Source organism: Python bivittatus, unplaced genomic scaffold (genome assembly GCF_059951505.1).
Source record: "Python bivittatus isolate LINGU-HERP-01145 unplaced genomic scaffold, Pbiv_v1 ctg000070_np1212, whole genome shotgun sequence".
In the NCBI taxonomy this organism is placed as follows: domain Eukaryota; kingdom Metazoa; phylum Chordata; class Lepidosauria; order Squamata; family Pythonidae; genus Python; species Python bivittatus.
In genome coordinates, this window is record NW_028277034.1 from 46,230,535 (window position 1) to 46,258,450 (window position 27,916).

The window sequence follows — 27,916 nt, forward strand, 5'->3', positions numbered from 1 at the left end:
GGTCCAACATATTTGCAAGACACCTAAGAGGGAGAGGGAGAACTTCCATGAGGGATGGGCGAAGTTTGTATTATTCACTCAGTTCACTAAAACAATACATTTCAATACAAATATTTAAAATAGAAATCAGCTTTCTTAGCCCAAAGTACTCAAAGCCATTTACTACGATCTCATTATAAATGGAAGAAAAATGAAATATCAGTTTAAAAACAGCTGATATGTTTGAATCAAAGTAAGGATCAGAATTGAAACACCTGATGGAGCTGCCCTTTATCCACAGAGCTGTAGCCCACCTAAGCTGGCAAAGCTAGGTTTTCCTCGCTCTCAGAAAAGCTAGCAGTGTTGAGGGCAAGAGGGTTTCCTATGGGAAGATGTCTTACGGCATTGCAGGAGTAGAGACAGTTTTGCCTCTCGTTTCAGACACCTTGGAGACTGACCTCATCTTTCAGACAGGCTGTTATCAGGGATGGTGTGTGTGTGTGCGAGCAGCTACAAGTGCACAATTGAAGCCCCACCCATTTCTATGCGTGCCACATGTGCTTTAGTAATTCCAAAAAAGATGGGGCATGGATTGCACAGGACCAGCCAACATAGAAAACTTTGTAGGATAAATCTAATTTATTGGCCGTACCAATCTTTCCTACAGCATATAAATAATTCTGTGGGCAAACATACACATTTTGTATCTGTGTTCAAGTAACTGGAAGGAAGCTCCACTTTGTTTGATGGAGTCTGCATATTTTGAGCGTAACCAATATTTCACAAATGTGAAAAATATCAGTTTTGTTTAGCAGAAGCACGTGGAATGTATCAGATTTGGAGAATTTTTTTTCTTGGCCTAAAGGTCACATGGCCTTGGTCTCTTCTGGAAAGGGAATACTAGTGTCAAGGTGGCCAGAATCAAATCCCCCCACTCTTTCTTTCTCTTACACACACACAAATATATATATTCATTCACAGGCACTTGTAACATATGTGCAGCCAAGTGTGCAGAAATATCACCTCCAAATTGTGTCTTGCTATTACCATATTCAATGTAGTGTAGTGATTAAGATATTGGCCTTATGGTTATGGAAGGGTTATACTTAGACTCTTCTTAAATATCGACCAATGCATGATTAAATGTTTGAAATGATTGGATGAAGACTACTTTTCATTCTGTCCAGTTAAAAAAAAACTCTCAAAACTAAATGGCTGAAATGTAATCTTGAGAATTATTTTAGTATTTTCTAAATACTTCTTTATTAAAGTGCTGACTTCACCTTCCTTCTGTGAAGTAAACAGAGAGGCGATGGCTATGTATGCTGCCTTGAGCTCCTGCAGAACAGTTATAAATCTCAGAAATTAACATCTGAGAGGTGAACAGAGTCTTCTTGAACAATGGAAAACTCTTGTTGTGCCTGGTTCTCAATCATCCATTTCCCTTGGCCACCCCCATGACACATCTGCAGATGGTGAGGTGCTACAGAATTATAAAAGAAGTATCCAATTGCTTGTAAACATAAGGATGTCGTTCAGATAGTTTTTTTTTTTTTTTGCAAGAACTGAACTAAACCATAAATGTTTGGTTTGGGCTTAGTGGGCTGTGTGAATCCAGCCATTATGGTTTGTTTGTTTTATGGCAAGGATGGGCTCTTGGCCGTATACGGCCTCCCACTACCACTTTTATTATATTTTATTTTTTAAAAAGATGCAAAATATTGCATTAAGGCATTCGTTGGAGGCCGTTTTTCAAAGGAGAGTATTAAACCTTTTTAAAATATGATGGCATACTCAATAAGCCACAGTTCATTCAACCCTATTTTAGCATGAGATGTTTATTATTCCATAATGTAGGTCCCATAGCCACTTGTTACTTCCACTAGCTTGTTCTTTACAGATCTGCCATGATGTTTCCAATCATTCTTTCTGTTTTTTCCAAGTACTTCCATACTCCCCAAAATAAAAACGCCTGGAAAAAAAAAAGAGGGAAGATCCTGACCAAAATATTGTTGAGACATCGAAGAGAAAAGTTGCTTTCCCAAGCAGCATGAATATAGAAGGAAGTACCATGACTTTTTACAATGTTTGCTATTTTGTGAAATTCAAGACGGGTTACCTCGGCTTTCGAAAAGAAATTAAGAAAAATATTTTGTTCAATGTCAGGTAAGTTTTAACTGAGGAGGGGGCTTAATGGGCTGCAATGGGTTAAGCTTGTCTGGACTTGGAAACTAAGCAGGGTCAGGCTTGGTTAGAACTTAGATGGGAGATCACCAGGGAATCCCAAAATGGCGGCTATGACAGTGTGATAGAAGCTCCGCCTGTTTTATAGGGGCGGAGCTTCCATAGCCCTATTGTGGCCACTCTCTTGACTTTTTTGAGCACATCCTGCAGATACACCTGACTATAAGCCACCCTGGGTAGTTGAAAAACACGCCATAAGTAGACAATGACAAGCCACTTCTGTAACACCACCAAATATTTTTCATGAACTTATCCACATAGCCCCCCAAAATCAGGTTCGATTTGGGTTTATTTCTACCTTTGAAAACCTACTCTTTGAGCCAGGCCTTTTAATGTTGTTACTGAAGTTTTGGAATGTTTGTTTATTATTTGTCCAACCTGTTCAATGGAAAGTTTGATGTTGATCCGTTGCCATGTAACTCACTTTTAATCAACGCTGAAGCTATAGAATTCAAATAAAAGGTAAAAAGAAGAGAAGAGGAGCCAAAATGCAGTCCTGGTTAATTCCTTTCTGTATGTGAATTTTGACAGATGACTATCACTGCCAAATCTACATTGGATGGATATATTTTCATACAGCTTTTTAATTAAGAATAATGTTCTCTAGCCTATGAAACAGAGTGTCAGTTTGCATCATATTCTATCCCTAGTTATAGAGTCAAATGGTGATTTTAGATTACTAAAAGTGATTCAGAAAGTGCCTCTTGAACTCCAGTGGGGATGACATTTTTTTTTATTATTAAGGACTATAAAATAGCAGATGGAGTGTTCTCCCTCCTCTCTAAATTCTGCTTGTTCATCTGCTAGAGTTTTTCATACTGCAGATAAGTCTTATTTCTCTGTCATTATGTTTCCCAGTGCCAGATCCTAGGGTCCAGAATAAACTACCTTCCAAGGAACAATATGAGCAAGATACAGTATATTTTGCATTTGAAATCACTGCACACTGGGTTGGACTCAACATTTTTGAAAGGATCACAGCTGGAAGCATCCAGCAGGACTCAGCAGTGCTTTAGATATGATCCCCCAAAGGTGCTTCAGAGCACACTCCTGCACGAATGTAGCCCCTCTGCAATTCTTTAAAGCACCCGTGTCTTTTCTCAGGATTGTGCAGCTGCTGTTCATGGAAGGCAGCTATGTGATCCCAGGAAAAGACACAACTGCTTTGAAAAAGGTTTCAGACAACTGCTACAACTGTGCTCTTGCATGGTCTGAAGAACCTTTTCCAAATTATTTCTGAAGCACTGCACAATCCTAGCAGTGAGGATACCATCTAATCCTACTGTTATAGATAAGTTTTGCATGTGGGCAAGGCTGTTCAACGTGTCTCTAGGATGTTTACCTAACTGTTTAAAAACCTTCAAGAGAAAGGCTGATTCCAGAATTAATACATGCTTTTTTGAGACCTAAAAACATTCATGATTAGGCCTCTTCTGAAAAAAGTCACGCCTAAACATACTGATCTGTGATTGATGTATTTTAGTTCAATCTGTGATTGATATATTTAGTTCAATTTTACCATGGCTGTTTTTTTACTTTGCATATCTTGTAAATGGCTGAGACTTGTGACACTATGATGGGATATACATTCAATACATTCAATAAATAAAGTATTGGCTTGTATCTAATGTTTAATTTCTGAGCAAATTTCTAAAACTGGTGGTAGCCGCTCAAACTAGCAGGAGATTGATTATTTGGATTCATCCCAATCCAGGTTCAAGTGGGTTTTGTGATAGAAATACTCTTGGTTACTCTCATGGCTGGCTTATGTTAAGGAATTTGCATACGGAGTACACTTAGCTCCATTAGTCCTTCTAAATCTCTCAGTGTCTTTCAGTTCCATGTCAATCTCATGGCATTCTTCTGGTTCATCTGGCTGGGTTGGGTTTCAAGAACACTTATTTATGGTAGTTCTTTTTCACCTAACTGATGATCTGCCAGTAATGCTGCAGGAGGTAGCCTTCACCTGTGAGATACACTGCGATGTGGCTTTGTGTCACCACAGTGAGGCACTCCATGAAGCAGTGCAAAATCCTCTTTATCATTTCTGACTCTTGCAAAATCTTAGCAAGTCTGAGTGCAAAATCCCCTTGAAGTTGCTTCAGCAAGCAACACAATCCCTTGTAGTAAAGTGAAGCACCCAAGTTGCTTCATTTCTCCTCCCTGAAGCTTCCAACACCTTGTCCTTTGAGACTTGCAATGACAGGTGCTGTGCGTGTGCAGAAGTATCTTCTGATGCTTCCCGTCAACTTCATTTTGCTCTTAGAAATGAGGGAAAGAACTGTATTATATCGTAAAAAGCTTCAATGGATTGCTTTGCTTGAACCTTTGAAGGCTGTGAAATAGTGCACAATTCCATGTTTACCATCTTAATACAAACCCAACCTGCTGATTTAGGCTTTTAACATCTACCTGAAACTACTAAGTGTTCAAGTACTAACTATTAAATAGTTGTTTGAACATTAGGGTTCAGTGTCATCTCCACACTTGGAAGATGTGCAGTGGTACCTTTGATTATCCTCAGTGAATCTTAGTGATGCTGAAGAACTGCTGAACAGGTACTTAGAAGCAGCTTTGAAATTGATGAAGGCAACCAATTCAAACTATGAGAAATTAATAGATAATAATTGCATAATTTAATCTGCCTGTGTATGTATGATATCTCCTAAAAGATTAAAAAAGCAAAATGTGTAGTTAGTAATACACACACAGTAAACATCTCATGAGTAACAAATTGATTTTATTTTACAGTGGTATTATGAACCCTGGTCTTAATGCAATTTTAGGACCCACTGGCTCTGGCAAATCTTCGTAAGTATTAAAATAATGAAACAAAACCCTACTTTATGATCCAGTTAAATGTATTTTCCAGTTGAGTACATTCACAGACAATGACTGAGTTCCCACAATGACTGAGGATATATTTATTAATGAGGAGAAAATGGCACATTTCTAAAAAAGTTCCATTCCAAGCTAAAAATTTACAAGACTTTTGAACAATTGAAATTCTTGAACAGTTAAAGCAACTGCATTTTTTCCCAGGCTTTTTTGAAAGCTCCTGTCTCTCTGTGTGTGCATGCAGAGTGAAATGCTGCTTTCAAAGGATTTGCACAGCTGTAATTGATGTGTTCTTGAGATGTAGGTCTTTCTCAGTAATTTTAATGGAGATGGTTTTTCTTTTTCTTTTAGGCTATTGGACGTTTTAGCTACAAGGAAAAATCCCGCAGGGCTGTCTGGTGATATTTTGTTAGATGGCATGAACCTGCCAACACATTTTAAATGTATGTCTGGATATGTTGTACAGGTAAGCCTTTTGTTACTATGTACAATCCATATATTTTATTTCCCAGCAGGCTATAGTATAGAACACTTTTCATTTCTGAATCAAGAGCTGTTTATTTATTGAATTGGCCAAATAGAATGGTTGCTTCAGAAACATATTCCAATATCCACTATGGTTATATTGCATACTCTAATGTAAAAGATTGTAGGGTGTTTTTTTTTAAAGAAGAGCATCTAAACAGGAAGAGGAAGTTAAATCTAAAGGAATGTTCTGGGGTTGTAAGACTTGAACTGAATATACCAAGAGAAGGGATGGAAGTCATGTAAAACCCTATACATGGGGGCATGTCATCATATAACATCTGTATCTCTGCTTTGAGAGCTTTTCAAAAGAAGGTAGACTGTATGTATCATTCTGAGAATGTTCAGTACACTCTTAGTGCCTAATAACGATTGTACAATAGCAGTATAAGCAAGTATAATGTTCAAATGAAAATGTTCAGTTGTTTTTTTAATCTCTAAGGATGACATAGTGATGGGGACCTTGACAGTCAGAGAAAATTTAATGTTTTCAGCAGCCCTTCGTCTACCTTTATCTATGAGCAAATATGAAAAGAAGCAGAGAGTTGAGCAGGTTCTCAAGGAATTGGATTTGGCTAAAGTTGCAGATTCTAAGGTATCTATATATGTATTAGCATAGTTTTGAATACTATATTTAGTGTTGTAAGTACTTATGCTTATAAGTAACAGCACAAAACCACCATCTACAAAGGGTGGTTTTGTTTCAGGAATCCACAAAAATATGTCTGGGGTTGCATGTCAGCTGCAGCTTGGTCTTTGCCCATGTAATCCTAAAATGAGAAATTTTAGTCCATTAGTGTTGCTCTATTTTGCAGGAACAATGATGCCTGAGTGTTTTAGAAGCTGCAGTTGGGGCTGGCTGAGCTGTAGAAAAGATCCAGTTTGCAGTTGCTGTATTATTCTTAGCTTAACAAAATGAAGGAAGCTGAAGGGCCTGCCAAAAGGGGGAAATTGTGGATCATCTCATCTGCATTGCTTCCCTTCTTGGATCCACATGGAGATAGCACAGACTGACTGTGTTTGGTGGTGAAATTAAATTTAACTTGTTAAAACCAAGGGAATGGGTTAACTGAAAATGCAATAGGCCATGAGATTATGGGATGGGGTGCAAATAAACCCTTTGTCAGAGAGATCTCTAGTGATCTGAGGGAAGGAAAAGAGCATGAATGAGGGAATGCAAGACAGTGAGTGCAAGCAAAGCAGCACAAATGAGGTTGTAGAGAAACAGGGCTGTTGGTCTGTGCTGGAGAGAAGAGAGAGAGAAGAAAGGCAGGAAGATGATCACCTGGCTGGAAAACAGGTGGTAGATGAGCATCTGGGGTAAGAGAGAGAAGCATCTTTACCAGTCCTCCTTTTGGTAAATGGGTACTTTGAGACTGGACACACTCACAGTAGATACCAATTTGTGAATGAAGATTTGCCCAAGGCAGCCACTTTGTGAGTGCATCAATGACATGCATGTTCTCAAAGTTCCAAATGTACCCACTGGTCCAAAAAAGTTGCTATATTTGTGTAGGGCTTAGGTTGCAGGGTTCTTAGAGGTCTTTCTGGCAACAGAAGGTCAAGTGAGTTCCATATAAATGTGCTTTCTTTCACCAGTGCATGAGGATAGGTTGCTTAAGATGACCATCTGAAACCCCTTAATGTATGCCACCTTTCCATATCCTTTCAATGATATCCCATTTGATAAACTCAGTCATTATTAAGAGAGTATTTTATGCTAAATGAAATATTTTTCCACACCTTTAATGAAATGTTACAGTTTCAAGACGTTTATTTTGCCATTTCCTTTGCTGCACTAGGTTGGGACCTATTTTTCTCGTGGAGTTTCAGGGGGGGAGAGGAAAAGGACCAGCATTGGATTAGAACTCATTACTAACCCCAGAGTGTTGTTCTTAGATGAACCAACAACAGGATTGGATGCTAGCACAGCCAATGCTGTCCTGCTGCTCTTAAAAAGGTAATCTGTGCTATTGGAAGGTGCAAAATTGTCTTTTGGAAGATGTACTCTCTGAATATTTTTTTTACATAATGGAGTTCTTAGTGTTTTGAAAAACATTGTTTTTTTGGATTCTATTTTATGATTTTAGTTTGTATATTTTTGCAGAATGAACACAGCTATTTTTCAGTTCTTGCACAGGATCTGGATAACTTCTTTCCAAAAATCACTTCTATTTATGGGGGCTATTGCCTTTTTTTCTCTCCAGGCATTCAAAGTATGCTGTTTTGTACCCGATGAAATGCAGTCTTTCTTAGATAAAGTAATCATTTTAATTACCTGTTAAGATGTGGTTACTTAATTTTCTCAGGTGTTTTTGTTGTGAGTACTCTCATGGCTCAGTTTTCTACTTTTGTCTTTTCTTCAGGTTTGGCAAGTAGTTCACACCCATGTTGATTACTGATCTAATTTATTTCTGTTCAGAAGGGGAGAAACTAGGAAGGCAGGTTTTCTCTTCTGTCTGTTTCTCTCTGAAGCTCTTTAAATTGGGATCCTCCAATTTATACAGGGTAATTGGCAGTCCTAAAAAATAAAGTTGAAAAGATGGTGGCAGCATAGAATGACTAAAATAAAGTATGACTGTTAAAAGGAAGGGGGAAAAAAGGAAAGGAAAATATCAAAGGAAAAAAATCCCCCAGTACTCTAAAAATATTGCCAAAAGAAACAAAATGACTTAATACTGTGCCAAAATCTGCCCTCTTCCCCAGAACAGAGGGGTATTTTTCTTTACCTCATTGTCAGGGTGGTTTAGAATTATTCTGGGAGAGCTTTGGAACTTATTGTTATGGAAAAGGGTGTTATTTCATTTTTCTTATTATATATTTCTCTATCACACTGCAGTCTTTCTGACATCTTTGCTTCCTTGTCTGAAAAGCCCCAGTTGGAAGAATTCTTCCATGATGGGATTTAATTTAAGCCTGGGAAGTTCCAGAAACAGAAATAATAACACCCCTGCCCAGTCTAAACCCCATCTTATGCCTACTACTTATCCATGAGAAATATACCTAAACATTCTTCACCTTGGGCTGGAAAATATTCAAGCAATTGATTTTCTCTCCAATGGAATGAGAATCACTCAATTCTCAACATAAATTCAAGAGCTTCCCAGGGGGCTGTAATGGTCTCACTCCTGCCCAAGTCCTTGGTGACATTGATTTTTCATCCTTGGTACAAGGGGCCATGAAAGTCTTCTTCATTATATGTCATTATTTCATTTCATATGTCTTTTAAGAAGAACTGAGCTAAAGCTGGGTGGTTTTAGTTGAGGAGGGCTGGGGTTACAGGACCATCAGCAAGAAATGTTTCTGACTGTTACAGCATCATTCAAGATTCTGACTCATTTTCTCATTTCAAGTTGTATGCAGAGCATTAAAAGTAAAGAGTAATGCTCTTCCCTGTGTTGCACCCAGGATGTCACTGCAAGGAAGGACAATCATTTTTTCAATCCATCAGCCCCGGTACTCTATTTTCAAGTTGTTTGACACCCTGACGTTACTTGCTGCTGGAAAGCTTTTATATCAAGGGCCAGCTGACAATGCTCTTCCCTATTTCAAAAGCCTTGGTGAGTTTTCATGGGGTGTGCTCATCCTTGTCTAATTTGATTAGCACTCTGCCTTTCTATTCAGGGAGCTAACAATACAAATAAAAATGGAAGAGGTATCATTTTAATAAAAACAGTTAAAATCGGTGATGCACTAAATCCAGTTGAAAAAGCCTGGCTGAAAAGGAAGAACTTGATCTTTCCTAAAAGCAGAGAAGGTGGGGCCTGAGTACAAGGCAGTGGGTTTCACCACTTGGGAGCTGTTACAGGTAGAAATTACGGATGCGCCCAGGAACATTCTGGACAGCAGGAATATGGCTTGAGCAATGATTAGTGAAGCAGGTTTTATAAGTATCACAGAAAGAGTTTTATTTTAGGAAATACACTGTAGACCTAGTTAGCTACATCCGATCTGGAGGGAAGTCCAAGACAATGTAGCTGTGCTTGCCCTCTGTAACAACATTCTCCCTGAAATTTCTTCAGCCCTGATCCTGTTGTGCTTTTGTGAAGCCTTGAAGATCTGGCTTTTTCAGCAGACCTGGGGTAGTATGTATGTGTGGAGGAGGGGGGAGGTTGGCTTAATGGTGGTTGTTAAGCAAATCACTGCAGTCATTAAGCAAATCACGTGACTGTTAAGCGAATCATGTGGTCATTAAATTAATCTAGCTTCTCCAATGGACATTTTTTGCCAGAATTCGCTTAATGACCACAAGATTTGCTTAATGACCATGGTGTTTCACTTAACAGCTGTAGTGATTCGCTTAATGACTGTCATAAAAAAGGTTGCAAATCGTGATCAAGTGACCGTAGGGGGTGGTGCAACAGTTTGCAATGGTTGTAAGTGCAAATGTAAGTTGTAAAGCACTTTTTCCAAGGCCGTCATAACTTCAAACCATCATTAAACGAATGGCCATTAAGTGAGGACTACCTGTATTGTTTTCATAATAGGTTGCATTGTTCTCCCCAGAGTGGATATTTGGCATTGTTACTGTCACTTTTATTGTTTTTTTTTTTACTTTTTGATTGCTGTTTTAACCCTAATCATTCTACTTTGCAAATGGCCTAGAGTTGTGATAGAAATTGAGATGGCTTATAAATTTGATGAAATAAATTGTAAATAAAATATAAAATAAAAGATGTTCCATGTGTTTGTGCCTGGGGACAAAGGCAGAAGGAATTAATCTGAGGTTAGCAATCTCTCAGAGTAGGGATCCTTAACCTTTTTGTGCCATGGACCTTTTGAGAGTCTGATAAAACCTGCATACAAAAAAATGTTTAAATGCATAAAATGAAATACATTGCTCTAGATATAGATTTTGTATGACAAAGGAAACAAATTATGCTCAAATAAAGTTATCAAAATATTACCAAAATAACAAATATGTAATATAATATATGTGCTTCTTTATTAATCCATTAAATCAATTACAAGACTATACCTTTTTTTAGAGCATATTACTTTTAGATAGTAAGATTTATTGACTTTTTTTTTTTTTTTAATCTGCACTCAGTCATTACCGACTCTGCAGTGACTGCCTGGACGAGTCCTTGCAGTTTTCAAGGCAATTGTTTTTCGGAAGTGGTTTGCCAGAGCCTCCTTCCTAGAGCAGAGCCCAGCTGGCGAGCGCAGGAGGCGGGGTTTCCGTTGCTTTGCGCCCTTTTCAGGCAAGCGCGGTTTTTCGCGCTTACCAGCAACTGCTCCCGACTCCTTTTTGCAAGGCGCCGCCAGCATTTTTCCTCCCACCGGAGTGAGAGTACCCATTTATCTACTCACGTGAGTTTTCGAACTGTTGGGTTGACAGGAACTGGGGAGGAAACAGGAGCTCACCCTGTTAACGCGAAGGCTGGACTCGAACTGCTGAAGCGTCGACCATTTCTGGCCGGCAACTTTCAGCATCATTAAGCCACTGCACCACCGTGTTACCAAACATTTTTGGAGTCTAAAGGCCATAAATGTTGCATACTTGCATGATTGAATGAAAAGCTATGTTTCAGATGGGGTTAGTGAAAATACATTGGTAAATCTTTTCCCCCATCCAAGTTCATGGACCCCCTGAAATCTGCCGACAGACTCTGGTTAAGAACCCCTGCCTTAGAGCAACAGTGGGCTGAGTGACAAAGAGGGAACACAATGTAAGTCCTTAACTCCTCTGCCTCCTTGTGGTCAGTGGCACTAAATCACACTTCCAACAAGAGCAATGTCTTACCTGCTCGAAAAAGGACCTCAGAAAGCGAGGGCGACTTTTAAAGGGCCTCCACTCTGAACTCCGTGTTAAACAGGTTCATAGGGAACAGAGAAACTATCGGGCCCTGGAAAACAATTGGCAGCTGGCCCAGCCTTTTAGCACAGGCTTAATATGTTCCAGATGCTGGGCACCAGTTAGCAGTTTGGCTGCTGGTTTTTGTCAGCACACTTTCTGGACATCCCTCATAAAGCACGTTGAAGTAGCCAAATTGGGCGGAACTAAAAAACACTCCAAACCATAATTGCTTTATGAACTTTCATTAAGACTGCTGTGGTAACAAAGAATTAAAAGAAAAAAATTCCTTGCAGGTTTTGTGTGCGAACCATACAATAACCCTGCTGATTTTTTCCTGGATATCATCAATGGGGATTCATCGGCAGTTGCAATGAGTAAAATGACAATTCACAACACAGGTATAAATGACCAACCTTTTCAGATATCTTGCTGAAGAAATTGAGCTTGTGTGCATTGGCCCTGAACCACCCACGTGTGGGTGGCTGTTTGAGAAAAAGACATTAGATCATTGTCTCTCAAGTGGGGGTGGGAGATTCCACTCCAAGGCACCTTCTCTCTTTTCCATGCTTGAGCTCCAGTATAAGAAGAGAACTGGGTGGGCAGAACAGCCAAAATAACCCAAGCAAGGTGATGAAAGGGTTTTGTTTTTTTTAATAAAATGTATTTTTAAAAAATTCATTTGTAAGGATACACACATGTACACATTTGTTCATTCATTTCTGCTTATCACCTAATTCTTGTTTAAATTATTTCCCATTCCCTTCCATCATTTATTTCAGTGTTTTTCAAATCTGGCCACTTTAAGATGTATGGACTTAATGCTGGCTGGGGAATTCTGGGAGTTGAAGTCCATACATCTTAAAGTGGCCAAGTTTGAAAAATGCTGATTTCTTTCAATGAAAAACTTCTTGAAGAGAGTTTGAACATGTATGTATGTGTGTATGTACGTATGTATGTATACACACACACTTATTTGTAATTCCAGTCTGAGTAGAGACTGACTTGGACACTGAAGAAAAGGTGTCTGAGAAGGCCTCAAAAGAATACACAGGGCATGTCTTGAACCAATATCAGCCATCCTTTTGCTGCCTCCCCTCGTAGCCTCTTTTAAGATTTTTTCCCCCAAAGGGGCTATTTGAAGCATAATGAAAAACTGCAAAATTACATTGATCTGTAATCATGATGGAGTTCAACAGCCGCTCACCAGTTGAAAAGCTCCTGTTTGCAAAGTGCAGTTTTGACCTAGAACCCAAGCTATGAATCAACTGTACTGCGTGTCTGTTATTTTATTTGAATGCATTAATCTGGCTTTTCGTTGTCACTCAAAACAGTTGTTGAGGCAACTGAGAGAGAACAGGAGACCATTGCTGTGACATTAGCAGTACAATTTTCCAAATGCAGTTACTACAAAAAAATGATAGAAGAGCTGGCTGTACTGTCTGTGGAGCAGAAAAAACTGGGAACAGCGTATAAAGGAATTCCATATTCCACTCCTTTTCTTCATCAACTCAAGTGGCTGTCTAGACGCACATTTAAAAATTTGATAGGCAATCCACAAAATTCCACAGCCCAGGTAATCAAAATGAACCATTCTTTTTTTTAAGCAACTATTAAACGTGATAAAGTCAGTGTCGCCAACTTCCATTGGCAGAGAAATTGAATTTAACAGCAAAGGCTTAAAAGAATGCTAACTGTGTCTGATATATTATGAAATGAATTGCATATATCATTTATGTTCTTTTTGAAATAGCTAATTTATGGCAGATCTAGAATTGCTGCATTTAAGCCTGTTTGAGGGATATATGAATGCTGTGGAGTCCTTGGTGCTCTCTGAGCTTGTTCGTTGGCTCGCAGTCATTTCATTACCCAATTAAGTAACATCATCAGTGCCGTGCATATATAAATGTCAAAGAAGTCTGGGAATGCAGTTGCAAAATAAAATCAAACCATGGCTTCCTTCTCTGGTCACTTCCTGGCTAATGAAACCACCATCCAGCATTAATATATCATATTAAGCTCAGCTAAATGAGCCTGCTTCCTAGAAGAGCCAGCAGCTGTGTTTAATGATATGTCGGATAATCCGTGTGATAAATCCTCTGATCAGTCTTTGACAGTCCACAGCTGTTTCCCAAATGTACTGGAGGGAACTTTAATGGTTGTAACAGGTGTCCACAGGCAGGGATCCAAAAAGTCAGATGGTGGCTGTGACTGTGTTCAAAACAACACCCCCACCCCCACCAAAAAGGAGCAAGGCTTTGCTAGTATGCTTGTGGCTGCCATCTTGATTTTTTGTCAGCCCCCCACCCCACCCCAATGGATGCTCTTGGGTTGTAACTAGTTTGAAACTGAAGTATCTTTTGTGACTTAGATGCAACCTTAAAAGTTTGAGGACAAGACTACCTGTAGATAAATCCAGGCTAAGAGATCATTTAACTGATTCTTTGTTGTTCGGTGGTTGGTTAGGATTCTTTCATCATCATCATCATCATCATCATCATCATCATCATCCATTTACTAGTAATACATGTAATCTGTTCTCTAGGAGTTAGGATAGCCTATATAGAGCTGTACAATGCTTCAGATTGGATTCCAGAAAGGTGGTTTGGAATTTGTGGAGCATATAGCATATGCCTACAAGTCTTTAAAGCAGCTGGGTCTTCTCTAGGACCATGCAAAGATAATGGCTCATTTAAAGAGTTGGAGAGCAGCGCTACCTCCAGCTTCAAAGTACCATTTTGGAATTGAATATATAGCACCGTGCAGCACTAATGCATAATGCTCCTTCCAGTTTCTCACACCATAGCCCTGTGAAAAAGTGTTGACTCAGATGTAGTGACTGTTCCATATATGCCCATTAATCTTCTAGAGCTGACTCTGATCTTCAGCTTGGATCTCTTTAGTCCTGGTCTAACACCCTAACACTGAATAGGCCAATGTGGGTCTTTAAACATATGTTTAAATTAAAAATGGGATGTGGGTCTGGAAAGATTGAAAATTTTTGGGATTCGAAGGCTGTCTTTCAGGTCTTCTGTCTGAAAGGCTTTGGATGTTTTCCTATAACTCTTTTATGATCTTGGTTCCAGCTAAGGTTCTTGCAAAATTGTCCAGTAGTTAAAAAACAAAACAAAACAAAACATAGTGATTGTTAAATTTCCATGCAGAGGGGCCATGAAGTTAAAAGTTCTGTTATGTGCATGCTGGTATTATGTGGATCTTATTAATTACTTTGTAAAAGTTTGACCTTGTGACAGGAATTATGATTTTAGGAGCTTATAATTTTTCTACAACTAAGAGCCCTGACTTTTTTCTCACAATCATTTCTATCTCCCTAACCTCATTATAGATGGATTTTGAAGGCATTCTTCAAAAAGCCCTTACATTTCATGGAATTAATTCCTTTTGTTAATCCTCTTAAATGGGGCTAGCTATGATCCTTGTTTCCCATTCCAACTATTTAGCTGCAGAATGAGTCCTGGCATTTGGATCTTTCAGCAGATCTCTTGAGCCCAGTACCACATTTAAGAACTCCTTGTCATGTTGATCGAGGCAATCCTTCCTGTTTAACACTTCAGAGAAGCCTGTTACCATCACCTTAACTGAGATTTTAATTATGCGTGCTTATTCTTCAGAAAACCTAATACATTAGATGTCCGTCAGTTTGATTATGATAATTGGTGCCACAATCCTGTGAATATTTATGTACCAGTAATCCCCTTTAAGCAAATGGTAATTTTGAGTAGACATTAGAATTACTGGGTTAGCACAAACATGAATAGTTTTATCCTTTATTTTTAATGCCATCTACCCCAAACTGCTGCTGTACAGTGATGTTGGAAGCCCAAAATAGAGTTCCCAGCCAAGAATTCTCAGCTAATGGCCATACTGATTAGACATTATGGAAGCTAAAGGCTCCAGATCAAATGATTTGTTGCCAGGCCAAAATAAATAAATAAATAAATCCCACTTAGTATGTTTTCAAAACTTGGATAATTAGTGGCTGGATTTACACATAAGCCAAAATATGGTTTGGTTGTGGATTATGAAATAGTGTGTTATATGAATCCAACCAATTGTATTTTACTCAGTAGCCTATGGCTAAAAGAAACCATTACTTAGCACAATGTAGGATACCAACCTCTCCAGCCAAGATTACCAGTTCTGGACTACAAACCGTGGGAGTTTTCTATAAATCTTTGATTCCATTTAGTGGTTGATCAGATTTTTACAGCTTAGACCTGGTTGCCCTATTGCTATCAACCTCCCAGTTTTAAAAGCAGGGGGTTTCCTATCTCTATTCTTCCTGTCCTTTCCTGGCCATTGGAATGGAATATTTGTCCCAGCATTTGACTTTATAGTTACCAAAAACAGGTATTTTTCCCATAAGATTGTTAATTTGTCAAAAGATTTCTTTCCTGCTTCATTCTCACATTGATAACTTGAAATACCCTTTCTTCCTAGATAGCTATTACCACTGTTATGGGAATAATTACTGGAGCTGTTTTTGCTGGAGTTAAAAACGATGGAACCGGCATTCAAAATAGGTTAGTTAATGTAAGAAACACACTTCTAAACCAAATGCAACTTTCTCCATTAATGTTTTAACATTTTGGATTAGCAGGGGGTAGAACAATTGAGTTAAAAATAATGTTAGTATCACAATCTCCAATATTCTTTTATTTGTACATTCCTTTACCTGTAGAACAGGGAAGGATAATTTCCCAGGAGATTGGATAAATGACTTAGCATCATGCTAATTATTTGAGGGTGTTGTGTGTGGTTTTTTTCCCCAGAAAAAAAATGGGCAATTACCATCAGGAGGTCCCTGGGGAGGTCAACAGCATCAAAATGGCGGGCATGACTGGGCAACAGAAACCCTGCTCTTTTTGACATGCCACATATATTGCATGCGCATAAAAAGGGGCAGAGCTTCAATCACCCAAGTTGTGCCCTCTATTTTGATGCCCTTGATGCTTCTGGCTTCCAGTACAGTTAAAAGTTCATCTGTTTCTGGTTAGCAAAAGCCACTCAGTTCAGAGTGTCTCTGTCTCCCACTATCTGAAGTTCAGCAGGAGAGGGCGACTTCCTGGTTGCTGTATTGTATCATGTTGTGACTGTCCACTATATCTGGTTTCCAGATGACCCCGGACAGAAGCAAAGTCTTAAGCTGTTTATATTTCTTTGCTACCATCTAGTGGTCATCTGGAATATTACAATTTATATAGTACATATATATCCCATGTAAAATTCTGTGAATGAAGCATGGTGATAAAGGCCTCATTTGGAAACACCCTTGATTTCCTTATATTGTGATTCCATCATGCTTTGTTTCATTAGCTCTTCATATTTGTGTGCCATGTTTTTCCCCCCTCTAATTTGAACATTCTTGGGTTTTCTTGTAGAATTGGCGCTTTGTTCTTCTTGACAACTAATCAGGTTTTGAATAGTATTACAACCGTTGAACTTTTTATCACAGAAAAAAGGATATTTATGTGGGTAAATCTGCATGTAATGGAAAATCAAGTTTCTTCTTATCGTTGATAATTGTATTTGTTTACTCTTGAGTTAATCATTTGTTAGTTTCATTCATAGTGCCCTGCATATTTTTTTTGGCCTGTTGTTTGCACCAAACCGTAGTCAGTCCTTCTCTTTTTTTTCACCTAGTGGGAAAGCTATTTCTACTTTCTCAAGACAACAAGCTCTCATCTCATTTGGGCACCAGTATTAAATCAGGTTTCAGGGACAAAGCTTAAAATCATCAGTTCTAAGTCTTAAAGAAGGTGTGAAGAGTAAGCTTAACAAACCTTAGTGAATTCTTGCTTAATGCTGAATGTTCGTGAACTCATTGGCAATGATTTGCCAGTAAAATCTTAACTCATGAGGACTGAAAGATTGTATTTCAAAGGTCCTTTTGACATTGTTACCTTCAGCCCAAGACAATAATAGGGAACCTTACCTCAAGTATGCTAAAGGTGGTCCATCTGTGTCACAGGTGTGGTAGTATGAGTCCTCAGAGTCTAAATAAAAAAAAAAAAGAAAGAAAAAAGAAAAGAAATAACTCTCCACCCAATGATGTTTTTTTCCACCTCTTTTTTGTAGAGTTGACAATAGCATCTATCACCTATTTGGTGGGGCGGGATGAAACAGTGTATGAATGTCTCCATTCTGTCCTTTCAAAGAGGGGGTTAGGTATTTGCCTTTAATACGGTTATGGTTATAAATAAAGCTTCCATTGCTGGATATATTCTTTTAAGTTTCATATTCCTTTTCTTCTCTATTTTTTTAAAAATAGAGAATGATTGATTGATACCACCCACTCATTATTCTCTTTTTCCAGTGTTTCCACTTACTGCAATTTCAGGTCATTTACCATAAAAGAGTATAAGGCAGTGTTTCTCAGCCTTGGCAACTTTAAGATGTGTGGACTTCAACTCCCAGAAGTCCACACATCTTAAAGTTGCCAAGGTTGAGAAACCCTGGTATAAGGGCTAAACTAGGGATACATGCATATGTATTGTGTATGCGTGTGTGTCCATACTTAAAGTACCTAGCAGCCAAAAGGGAAGTCTCAGCAATCATCAAGCAAAAAGATGTAAGGATTAACCACCAAACCACTTATCAGGGAAGTTGTTGCTATGAATTTCTTGGATTGGTCGGGGGTAGGATTGTATTTATTTACTTATTTGCCTACTTACTACAATTTATATGCTGCTGTAATCCAAACAAGACTCTAAGTGGCCTACAAAATAATACAAACATTAGAATAAAAATAACGATAAAGAGAAATAGCAAAACAAACAGCAGTGTCCTGAGGAACAACTGAAACTCCCAAACCCATAGCAGGACACCCCTCATTATAAATTTACTTCCAAGGCTCTCCAGAACAGTCAGGTTTTAATGGCTTTCCAAAAAAAAAACCCCATAGAATGAGAACCACTCTGTAATAATGGGAAGAATCCTGTTTCAGAGAAGAGGGGCCACCACTGAAAAGGCTTCTCCCCATGGATCCTGTTGGTGATACTCTGTAACAGACCTTGGAGAGAGCCCACCCTTCTCAATCGTAATGGGTGGGCAGAAGCCACCGGGAGAAGACAGTCCCATAGATATTCAGTCCCTGAGCCACATGGGGCTTTAAAGTTGGCAAACGGCATCTTGCATTGCACCATTGAATGACCTTGAAGTGTCTTCTGCTAGTGATTAATGACCCCTCTCCCTGAAATTCCAAAAGCCATTTTGAGGAAGATATACTTTTCATGTGGTAGGGAGAATTAGTCCTACAGTCCTACAGGTCCGTGCAGATTTTCCCATGGATACTAGAAAGAAAGAGAGAGAGAGAGAGAGAGAGATGTTAATAGCAAGTATGAAATGTAGCTAAAAAGAAAAGATTTCATATTCAATTGAATATTTAAGATAATTGAAGAAAATCCAATAAATGCACATATGAGCCTAGGCCCCAGTCTGAAACCTGCTATTTGTAAATGCATTTATTTCATTATTCAGGTCTTCAGTATGTGTGTGTGTATATGTGTGTGTGTGTGTGTGTGTACACACACACACATATATATATATACACACACACACACATGTGTATTTTTTTTCTTGCAGACATGAATATATAAGTGGCTATTATAGGGTGTCTGCGTATTTCTTCTCAAAAGTAATAGCTGATATGATGCCCATGAGGACTTTGCCAGGCATCATTCTCACCAGCTTGAATTATTTCACAATAGGCAAGTAAATTGAGTACTGCACCCTTTTTGTGTTATACAGATATAAGACTTATTGTTTGCCTTTGCTTTTGTTACTCAGTTCTCTCTTTAGATGTAAACCAACCTTCCCCCACCTTGTGCCCCATATATGTGTTAGGACTAAAACTCCCAGAATTCCCCAGACAGCATGGTCTTTCTAATCCAGAACTTCTGAAGGCCACCCAGCACAGGAAGCCTGCAATGAAGTATAGTACAGTATGTATGTATATATGTATATAAGTATGCATGTGTATATCTGTCTGTCTATCCATCTAGCCACACAAACACACACACACACACACACACACACACACAAAGTATATATATCTGAACAAGGAGGTAACTAATTTTCCCACCACATTGTATATATGTGGTGCTACTTACAATGTTTACCTACTCGTTGAAGAATTAGATGTTGTGCTAAAGCATAGTATGTAGTGCTTGAGTGTGTGTGTGTGTACTGTGAGATGACAGATTACAGGATCCAACCTTGCCAACTTTTCTGACATGCTCCTTCACTAATGTTTTATAAAGTAATGGAAACATGATCTGATTACAATTGGGAGCTTAACCAAAGGCTGAACCTTGCTTAATTTAAAAAGGCCCCCCTACCTTTTCCCTGGCAGGTATAAGAGGATTATAATTCATGTGTAGATAGGCTTCATTCACTTTGCTTTCCGAATATGCATGTGGAAGAATGAAATGAATGGGCAAGCCATTCAAATGGATGATCACTGCTGTATGCAAAGAACTGACCCCACTGGATTATTTATCTTCTCAGGATAAGTATAAGCAGGCTGAGGTTGGCTTAGAAATTTGCACTGAGAGCCAGTTTGGCGTAGTGGTGAAGGTGCTGGCCTAGAAACCAGGAGACGGAGAGTTCTAGTCCCACCTTAGGCATGAAAGCCGGCTGGGTGACTCTGGGCCAGTCCCTCTCTCTCGGCCCAGCTGACCTCCCAGAGTTGTTAGTGTGGAGAAAATAGGAGGCAGGAATATAAGGTAAGTTCATCACCTTGAGTAATATTATAAAAAAGGTGGGATAAAAATATAAGAATAAATGGAAGAAGCATTAAGATACAAGCTGGCATTTTATCATCCTCTCGAACAGTTAACTTAGTTAACAGTTAACTTGGAATGGCGCTCAAGCATGGCCAAGAAATAGAAAAAGTTAAAAAAGACAGTAATCCCTTCCCCCAAAAAACCAACTGTTTGTGATTGCTAAGCAAGTTCAGGAGTTTTGGGAACTACCGAAGCTGTAAAAGAAAAAATGAGAAGGGCATGGCTGTGCAGAAACTCTCCTGCAAGGGCTTAGCAGTACACAAAAGAAACTGGAGAGATGTCCCACTTGTTCATTCCATTTGCAGAATGCTTGAATATGATAAATGAGGTACAGGGATTGCTAAACTATGGAGTTAAGGGGCAGATATAAACTTAGGCTACTATATCTGGATTGCAAAAATCCACCCACTTGGGGGCATCAAGGGGATAGAGAAAACCCCAACTCTTGCTGCCCTCTTAGGATTCTCTGAATTTTTTTGCAGCCCATATATGGAAGCCTTAATAAAATTATTTTCAACTGACTTGTCAACAGACAATACAGGCAACAGAACCCTAGCAAATAAAAGCAAATTCTAATATACAACATGGGAGTAAGCACTGATCAAATTTAGTGGTACTTCCTTCTGAATAGACACACAGAAGGCTGATTGCATTGCTGAAGTATATATTTCTGCTAAGGCTGATGCTAAGTATGTCTGTACATTTGTATATACACACATACATATATATGTATATATTAATTTCTTTTAGGTTTCAAGCCAGCTGTGGAGTCCTTCTTTATCATGATGATTACTATTATATTCATTTCATATGCAGCTAGTTCTCTCGCTCTGGCAGTTGCAACAGGACAAAACGTTACATCAGTTGCAAATCTCCTCATAAATATTTGCTTTGTTTTTATGATTGTGAGTGTTTCCTCTGAATATTTACTTGTTGCATGTACCTTGCCTATCTTTCAAAAGCTAGGTTTCAACATTTCATTCATTTACCTAAATGCTGGCAAACTTCAGTGTGTCAAGAAACAGAATTCGAACAATGCATTCCAATGCATGTTTGATTGGTCATGGTGGTGGGTATCAGTGCTGGGTCAAGTCAGTGGTATAGTCAGGACAGGAATTTAGAAAAGGAGCCCTGAGAACCTTTCAGGAGGAGATATGCAGCAATGTCCATAATAAGCACAGGCAATACAATAAGTCATGTGTCATGACCTCACTGCCAAAGGACATCTGGTGCAAATTTGTGCAGTGATGTCATCATAGGCCCCCTTGTTCCCTCTCTGGATACCCCAGAGGGCCTGGCTTTGCACATTTTGAAGTACTTCACAATAATGCATATTTCTCTTTAAAGAGGGAGTCTGAAAAAAAATCACTAAGTTCAGAGCCTAGATTTCTGTTAGCTGCTTCATCACTGGCCCAAGAGTGACCTGCTTTACTTTCTCTAAAAAGGATGACTGACCTTCATATGCTAGAGAAAATGAAGCGTCAACAGCTGAAGTTCTTTTGGTGAGCCATTCCACACATGTTCATTAGATCTAGTAAAAGAGATGTATCATCTCTAAAATATATTACTTAGGGACTACATGATGTATTATCATGTATACCAGTGTGACTAGATTGGCACTCATCTGACGCACCAGCCATGCTAAAGGGAAATTAGGGGAATGGCAGTCCCAATGCATTTTGAAGGCACCTGTTTGGGAAAGGTGATGTAGAGCAGAGTAGTAAACCTCCAGGGTATACCCTTTGGCTTTACACATCTAAACATCCAATCCCCCTGCCCACCCCAATACAAAAAACTCCCAAATCCTAGCTCCATCACTCATAGAATGTGTAATACCTGTGTGGCCTTTGGCTGCCAATATTAAATAAAAATTGCAGCCTCCAATGTACAGGATGGTCCAGCTTTTATCCTGCATTGTTCCACACATGGAATCACTATCTAGGGCCACCATTATCTGAGCTGCAAAATCTGGACAACCAGTAGACAGAAGCAGAGGAATACAGAAAAATCTAGCTCTTGCCTGACATTTAGTGCCCATCAGATTTTTGCAGCCTTTCCTCTGATATGTGTAGCCCATGACATTACCTTCAACATATCTCCTGTCCATGAGTAAGCAGGCAAAAGTCATCTTTAGCTGTTAGTTCTTCTCTTTTAATCTGACACCATCCAAGGGTATCTTCAGGGTATACAGAATCTCTTAGGCCAGTGTTTCTCAACCTTGGCAGCTTTAAGATATGCAGACTTCAACTCCCAGAAATCTCCAGCCAGCATGCTGGCTAGGGAATTCTGGGAGTTGAAGTCCACACATCTTAAAGTTGCCAAGGTTGAGAAATACTGTCTTAGGCTCTGTCACCTAGTAATTGGGAGCGAAGTCAAGTGATCAGGAGTGATCAGGACCAGAATAAAGGCCGTAAAGGCAGGATCGGGGTTGGCAGATTTCATGCTGGATTGCTTTTTCACAGCTCAGGGATGGGTGGCCAGCATTGTGACTTGGTAGTGCAGAAAGGCCAGTGACCTTCAACTCGCCGGCAAGAGGGAGCTTGTGCACTTTCAAAGAAATATTTTTTGAACATGGCCTAAAAATATGAATCAGAAATAAATGAACTCCAGGGACTTTGCTTCTCAGTAAATGTGAAAGTCACAAATCTACCTGTGTACTGTATACTGTATATATAATGGGAATTATTGATGAAGAATGGATCCTGGACATAAATCTGAACTTCTTTAGGGAGCTTTGGACAAAATTTTGTGCTGTAACAGCCCTCTTCCCCTCTCCCCCTTTTTTTCTTGCAGGTTTTTTCTGGTGTGCTGGTAAATCTCCCAACCATTTCACCTTGGTTAATGTGGCTGAAGTACTTCAGTATCCCTCGCTATGGCCTGAATGTAAATCATATTATTGTTGTTGTTCTTGCTGTTATTTGTTAACTATTTGTGAAAGAACCCATCATCCAGTATTCTCAAACTTGTAGAATTGACTGGAAATGGTCTTCTCTTCCTCGGCACAGCAGCACATTGCCTTTCAGGGCTAACATGGACATGTGCCTGTTTAGGAATAGATTGCCTTACTCTGAACTAGGCAGTGGTCTTACCTGCTCCCAGGGTGTCAGTACGATTCAGCAGCTTCCCAGAGTTTCGTGGAAGTTCTGCCGTCCCCAGAGCTGTTGGGGTTTGAATTCTAGACTTTCTACCTCAAGGTTGTCGTTGTCCATACAGACATTCCCTTCTTTCTATATACTACCAAACTTATCTGTTTGGCTTAAAGCAGGAGTGGGAAGGAACTGTTCCTTTTTAAAAAGAGAACTGGTTGTGTGTGTGTGTGTGTGTGTGTGTGTGTTTTCCTACAGTCTTGCCTTGTCAGCCATCTTTTGTTGGTCAGCCATCTTTCAGCTTTGCATATCTCTTGGAAGGAAATAGCAGAACACTGCCAACCTGAGAAAGAGTTTAAAATCTGTTTATTTACCCCACCGATATGATTGCATTTATAACTGAAAACTACCCTAAAGAGAACCTGCCTGGTTCCACAGCTATTCATGGGGTGGAGTGAAGAGGAACTTTGCATTTGCTAACATTTGCTTTGGGATCCTGCTCTTTAACAATCCCCATTAGTCACTGATAACGATGCCCTCGAACATTCCTGGCCTTTCCACCCCCAATTTCCCTCCTGCCCTCTACCAGGTACAACATCTTAGTCTTTTTCTCTCAGCCTTTTTCTCACTGTTTCCCCCTCCCCTCCCCTTCCTACCTTGCTAGGCAAATACTACTGTTTTGCCTTTTCTTTCTTTAATTTTTAAAAGTTTTTCAATACATTGACCTGGGAAGATGCAAGATCCATGGGAAGCTGAATCAAGGCTGCTGGATTCGGGACCTTTATCTCATAGTCCAATTGCATTGTTGATTTCAAATATTTAAGTTGCCCCTCTCCCTGCCAGCAGTGCTTTCCAGATCTTTTGGACTTCAATTTCAACTTCCATCATTTTTCACTGGCAAAACCAAAAGATGGCATCAGTTTTTGGAAGCATTGTTTTAAACAATGAGGAATGGAATGGGGTAGGTAGGATGGAGATGTAAGATTGTTTCTCTGGATGTTTCAGGTTTTGTAACCAAGAAGGTGGTATGTGTTTGAGCCTGTAGCCTGTACTATGTAATATTGGTTTGGTCCATATTTCCTTCTATTTCCAATAAAAACTCTGTCATCATCAAGTTTTTCAGAATTCTGAATTCAGGGAATGTCAATGCTAGCAACAATTCAAGCAATGCCATTGAAAGCATTTCTGTTGTAATTCTTGCTTGTCCTCCCCCCTGGGGCCACACATTCTATCCTTTTGCACAAGAGAGCCCTTTGGGAGAAAACATTGTTAATCTGTCTGCCAAGGAATTCTAGCACATCTGCTATAGAACCTTTCAGGGGATTCTGGGAAATGTTCTACATTGCCCACTTCGTCCAGGGCTGGCCTTTGGTCTATCACTATTGTTTCCTGTGAGCCAGCTGCATATTCAAACAACCTAATCTGTGTAATTAAATAAAGGATTTATAGTGTTGAATGAGCTACTTTCATGGAAGCTCTTTAGCAAATGTTCTTCTTCTGAGGAGTTCCAGACCCAGGTCCAAGAAAGCACAATCTTTTGAAGTTCCAACCTGAAACATCTAATAGTTCCTAATCTGATATGGACATCTAGTGGTTTATTTTGAGAACTTCGTGTGATACCCCTTAGAGGAAACAATTATATCCTACATAGTTCCTTTTTTTTTTTTTTAATTCAAAACCGATTCTCAGAGACTGCCTGGACAAGTCCCTGCAGTTTTCTTGGCAAGGTTTTTCAGAAGTGGTTTGCCACTGCCTCCTTCCTAGGGCTGAGAGAAAGTGATTGGCCCAAGGACACCCAGCTGGCTTTGTGCCTAGGTGGGACTAGAACTCACGGTCTCCCTTAGTTCCTACATAGTGGCAAAAAAATAGGAGGAGTCTGGGGTTTTAACACTTTTTTTTTTTTGTCTGCGCTCAGTCATTGCTGACCCTGCAGTGACTGCTTGGACGAGTCCTTGCAGTTTTCAAGGCAACTGTTTTTCGGAAGTGGTTTGCCAGAGCCTCCTTCCTAGGGCAGAGCCCAGCTGGCGAGCGCAGGAGGCGGGGTTTCCGTTGCTTCGCGCCCTTTTTGGGCGCGCGCGGTTTTTCGCGCTTACTGGCAACTGCTCCCAACTCCTTTTTCAAGGCGCCGCCAGCATTTTTCCTCCCACCGGAGTGAGAGTCCCCATTTATCTGCTCACGTAAGTTTTCGAACTGTTGAGTTGACAGGAACTGGGGAGGAAACAGGAGCTCACCCTGTTTAACGCGAAGGCTGGACTCGAACTGCTGAAGCGTCAACCATTTCTGGCTGGCAACTTTCAGCGTCATTAAGCCGCTGCGCCACCGCGTCCCATTACAAATGTTAATTGATAAGATACTTGAAATCTGACTCATGGGTAACTTGTATCTGCATAATCAACCTGTCTTCCCCTCCCTTCCCCCCTTCCCCCAATTTAAACCCCACATCAGTCTAGCCACTTTCTGCATCTGATTACGTGAGCTGTAGCTCACAAAAGCTTATGTCTTTTAATACAATTTGTTAATCAGAAAGGGTGTTACCAGACTCTGATTTTTTTTTACCACCATAACTAACATGGCTCTCCCCCTACATAGCCCTACATGGTGCTACTGATTTTGTGATGGGCCAAGAAGCCTCAGAGGATCCCTTCCAGCTCTATAATTGTTGAATTAACTGTGATTAGAGCAAAATATGCAATGGATCCACTAGTTTTGATGCCCCGTTGCAGTGCCTCTTTGGAGGTTTCAAAAGAGGCATGGATCAGTGTCACGATTCACATAACACACTAAGCCATCTGGCTTTATTTCGTTTGGCTTTGGTTAGATTTGTTGTGTGAACCATTGTGGCTTGTAAAATAGTTTATGGCCTAGTGTGTTATATACGTGTACTCAGCGTTTCTGTTTTCAGTGAGAACTAGAAGAGGTAAGTGATAAGTGAAGATTTCTACTGCTAGACTAGAGGTAAGTGAAGCATAACAGGAGGTCATTTTATACTAGTGCTAGAGAAAGGATAACCAGGTGCTACCTTTGGGCTGTGCAAGATATCCTGTGACACTACAGATTTCCATAGAAACCTGAAGGGAACCAGAATCTGTGGTAGTACTGAAGCTGTGGATCCTCATCTTATTTTCTACATGTGACCTCTAAAGCTCCTCCAGAAATTGCTGTCAATTTGTAAATTTGAACTGGATACTACACGGGAGAGCATAATAATTTAATTAGGACATCAACAAATCAGGACCTCAATATGTCTCTACCTATTAAGAATTAAAAATTCTGATGTTGCCTTAACTTTAGCAAAGCACTGTCATTTCTGTCATTTTGGGCCTTTTAGGTCCAACCACATGGAAAACTTTTCAGATAATATAAGCAAGTAATTCCATTATTTGTCTATTTCTCAAAGGCTTTGCAAATCAACGAATTCACTGGACTCAAATTTTGCAATGATAGCCCAGAAGGGGTCAACGTAACATGTGTTTCTACTACTTCGTTTACAATGTAAGCATCTGTCACATTGCAAACTGTTGCACCTTCTAGCAAACTAAAACAGACAAAAATTCCCAAGTTTCTTTAATTATTATTCATGGCTTTGTTCTTTTTTTGGAGGAGGTATGTTTACATAAAAAAATATTCAGGGCTTACTAGTGAATAAGACATGGAACTGTTGCAAACTTGACTGGGCAAAGCATTTGGAAGGGTGGCTTACAAAACATATTGAACAAAGCACTGTTCCTTGGAGCATTAAAGTTGCTGCATCCTTGGGGAGGCTGATGCTTTCAGCAGTTGACTCTGAACGTGTATGTGCACCGCACTCCTGCTGGGACTTCCGCCAAAGCAAAGAGCACACACATGAAAACAACCTGGGAAGCATTCTTAGCATGTTTCAGTGTTGTTCAGCAAAAATTAAAATGTGTATTTTGGAAAATCTGAATAAAAATGTATTTGTTCTGCAAATGCAAAAAATACTCCATTTTGGTATTTCTGGTGGAAGTGTTGTGTTTGCACTTAGATGCACTTGCCTTTCGATGCATACTGCTACAAACATGCATTTTTGTTTAGAGTTTTCCATTCAATACCATTTTGCAACAGGGTTCCATAACATAATACATTTTGGGACATTTTTTTCATGAGTATATTCCTATCATATATTTTAATTCTCGAACTGCATTGCAAAATGCTGAGTGCTTCCAGTTTTCTTTTCTTTAAAAAAAATATTTCTGTTGTTAAAATAATGTTCAGGAAAGAAATTCCCCAGTTCCTTTTTTTCAATTGTAAAGAAGAATTGAATAAGAAGTCACAGCAAAAAAAGAAAAAGGTAAATAAAAAATTGTGTTGTTCTGATATGAAATGTTTAACCCATGTTTTTAGATGTACTGGTGAAGAGTACCTGGACATGCAAGGCATTGGCACATCTTCTTGGGACATGTGGCAGAATCACGTTGCACTTATATGTATGACATTGATTTTCCTCATAATTGCATACCTGAAACTGAAATTTCTAAAGAAGTATACTTAGTTAAGAGACGATCTCTATTTAACACTGCATTGTACTTTTATAATAAACATGTAATACTTGTAACATATACAGCTCGTTAAATACCTTGTTGATTCATCCCTATTCATTTTTAGTAATAATTATGGAATTA

At 39.3% G+C, this 27,916-nt stretch overlaps 1 protein-coding gene across 2 annotated transcripts; it reads left to right on the top strand.

Moving 5' to 3' along the window:
• Nucleotides 1–1,955: 1,955 nt before the first annotated feature.
• LOC103060172 (broad substrate specificity ATP-binding cassette transporter ABCG2-like) lies at nucleotides 1,956–27,786 on the top strand. 2 transcript variants are annotated; one of them, XM_007437151.3, is made up of 15 exons: nucleotides 1,956–2,145; nucleotides 4,975–5,034; nucleotides 5,413–5,527; nucleotides 6,029–6,181; nucleotides 7,389–7,546; nucleotides 8,995–9,146; nucleotides 11,680–11,784; nucleotides 12,718–12,959; nucleotides 15,845–15,927; nucleotides 16,786–16,875; nucleotides 18,989–19,113; nucleotides 20,941–21,095; nucleotides 22,984–23,073; nucleotides 26,674–26,768; nucleotides 27,639–27,786. In XM_007437151.3, the coding sequence occupies exons 1-15, from the start codon at nucleotides 2,030–2,032 to the stop codon at nucleotides 27,784–27,786; spliced, it is 1,887 nt and encodes a 628-aa protein (XP_007437213.3). In that variant the 5' UTR covers nucleotides 1,956–2,029. The 2 variants fall into 2 exon arrangements, with proteins under 2 accessions (XP_007437213.3, XP_087989397.1); XM_088133271.1 differs by having other exon boundaries at nucleotides 26,674–26,759.
• Nucleotides 27,787–27,916: the final 130 nt, after the last annotated feature.

Bases quoted from the DNA above. Each gene is read 5' to 3' on its own strand.
- LOC103060172 (XM_007437151.3), top strand. From the start codon at position 2,030: ATGAATATAGAAGGAAGTACCATGACTTTTTACAATGTTTGCTATTTT. The intron at 11,785-12,717 runs GTATAAATGACC...CACTCAAAACAG, and splicing joins AATGACAATTCACAACACAG to TTGTTGAGGCAACTGAGAGA. The intron at 26,769-27,638 runs GTAAGCATCTGT...CCATGTTTTTAG, and splicing joins TCTACTACTTCGTTTACAAT to ATGTACTGGTGAAGAGTACC.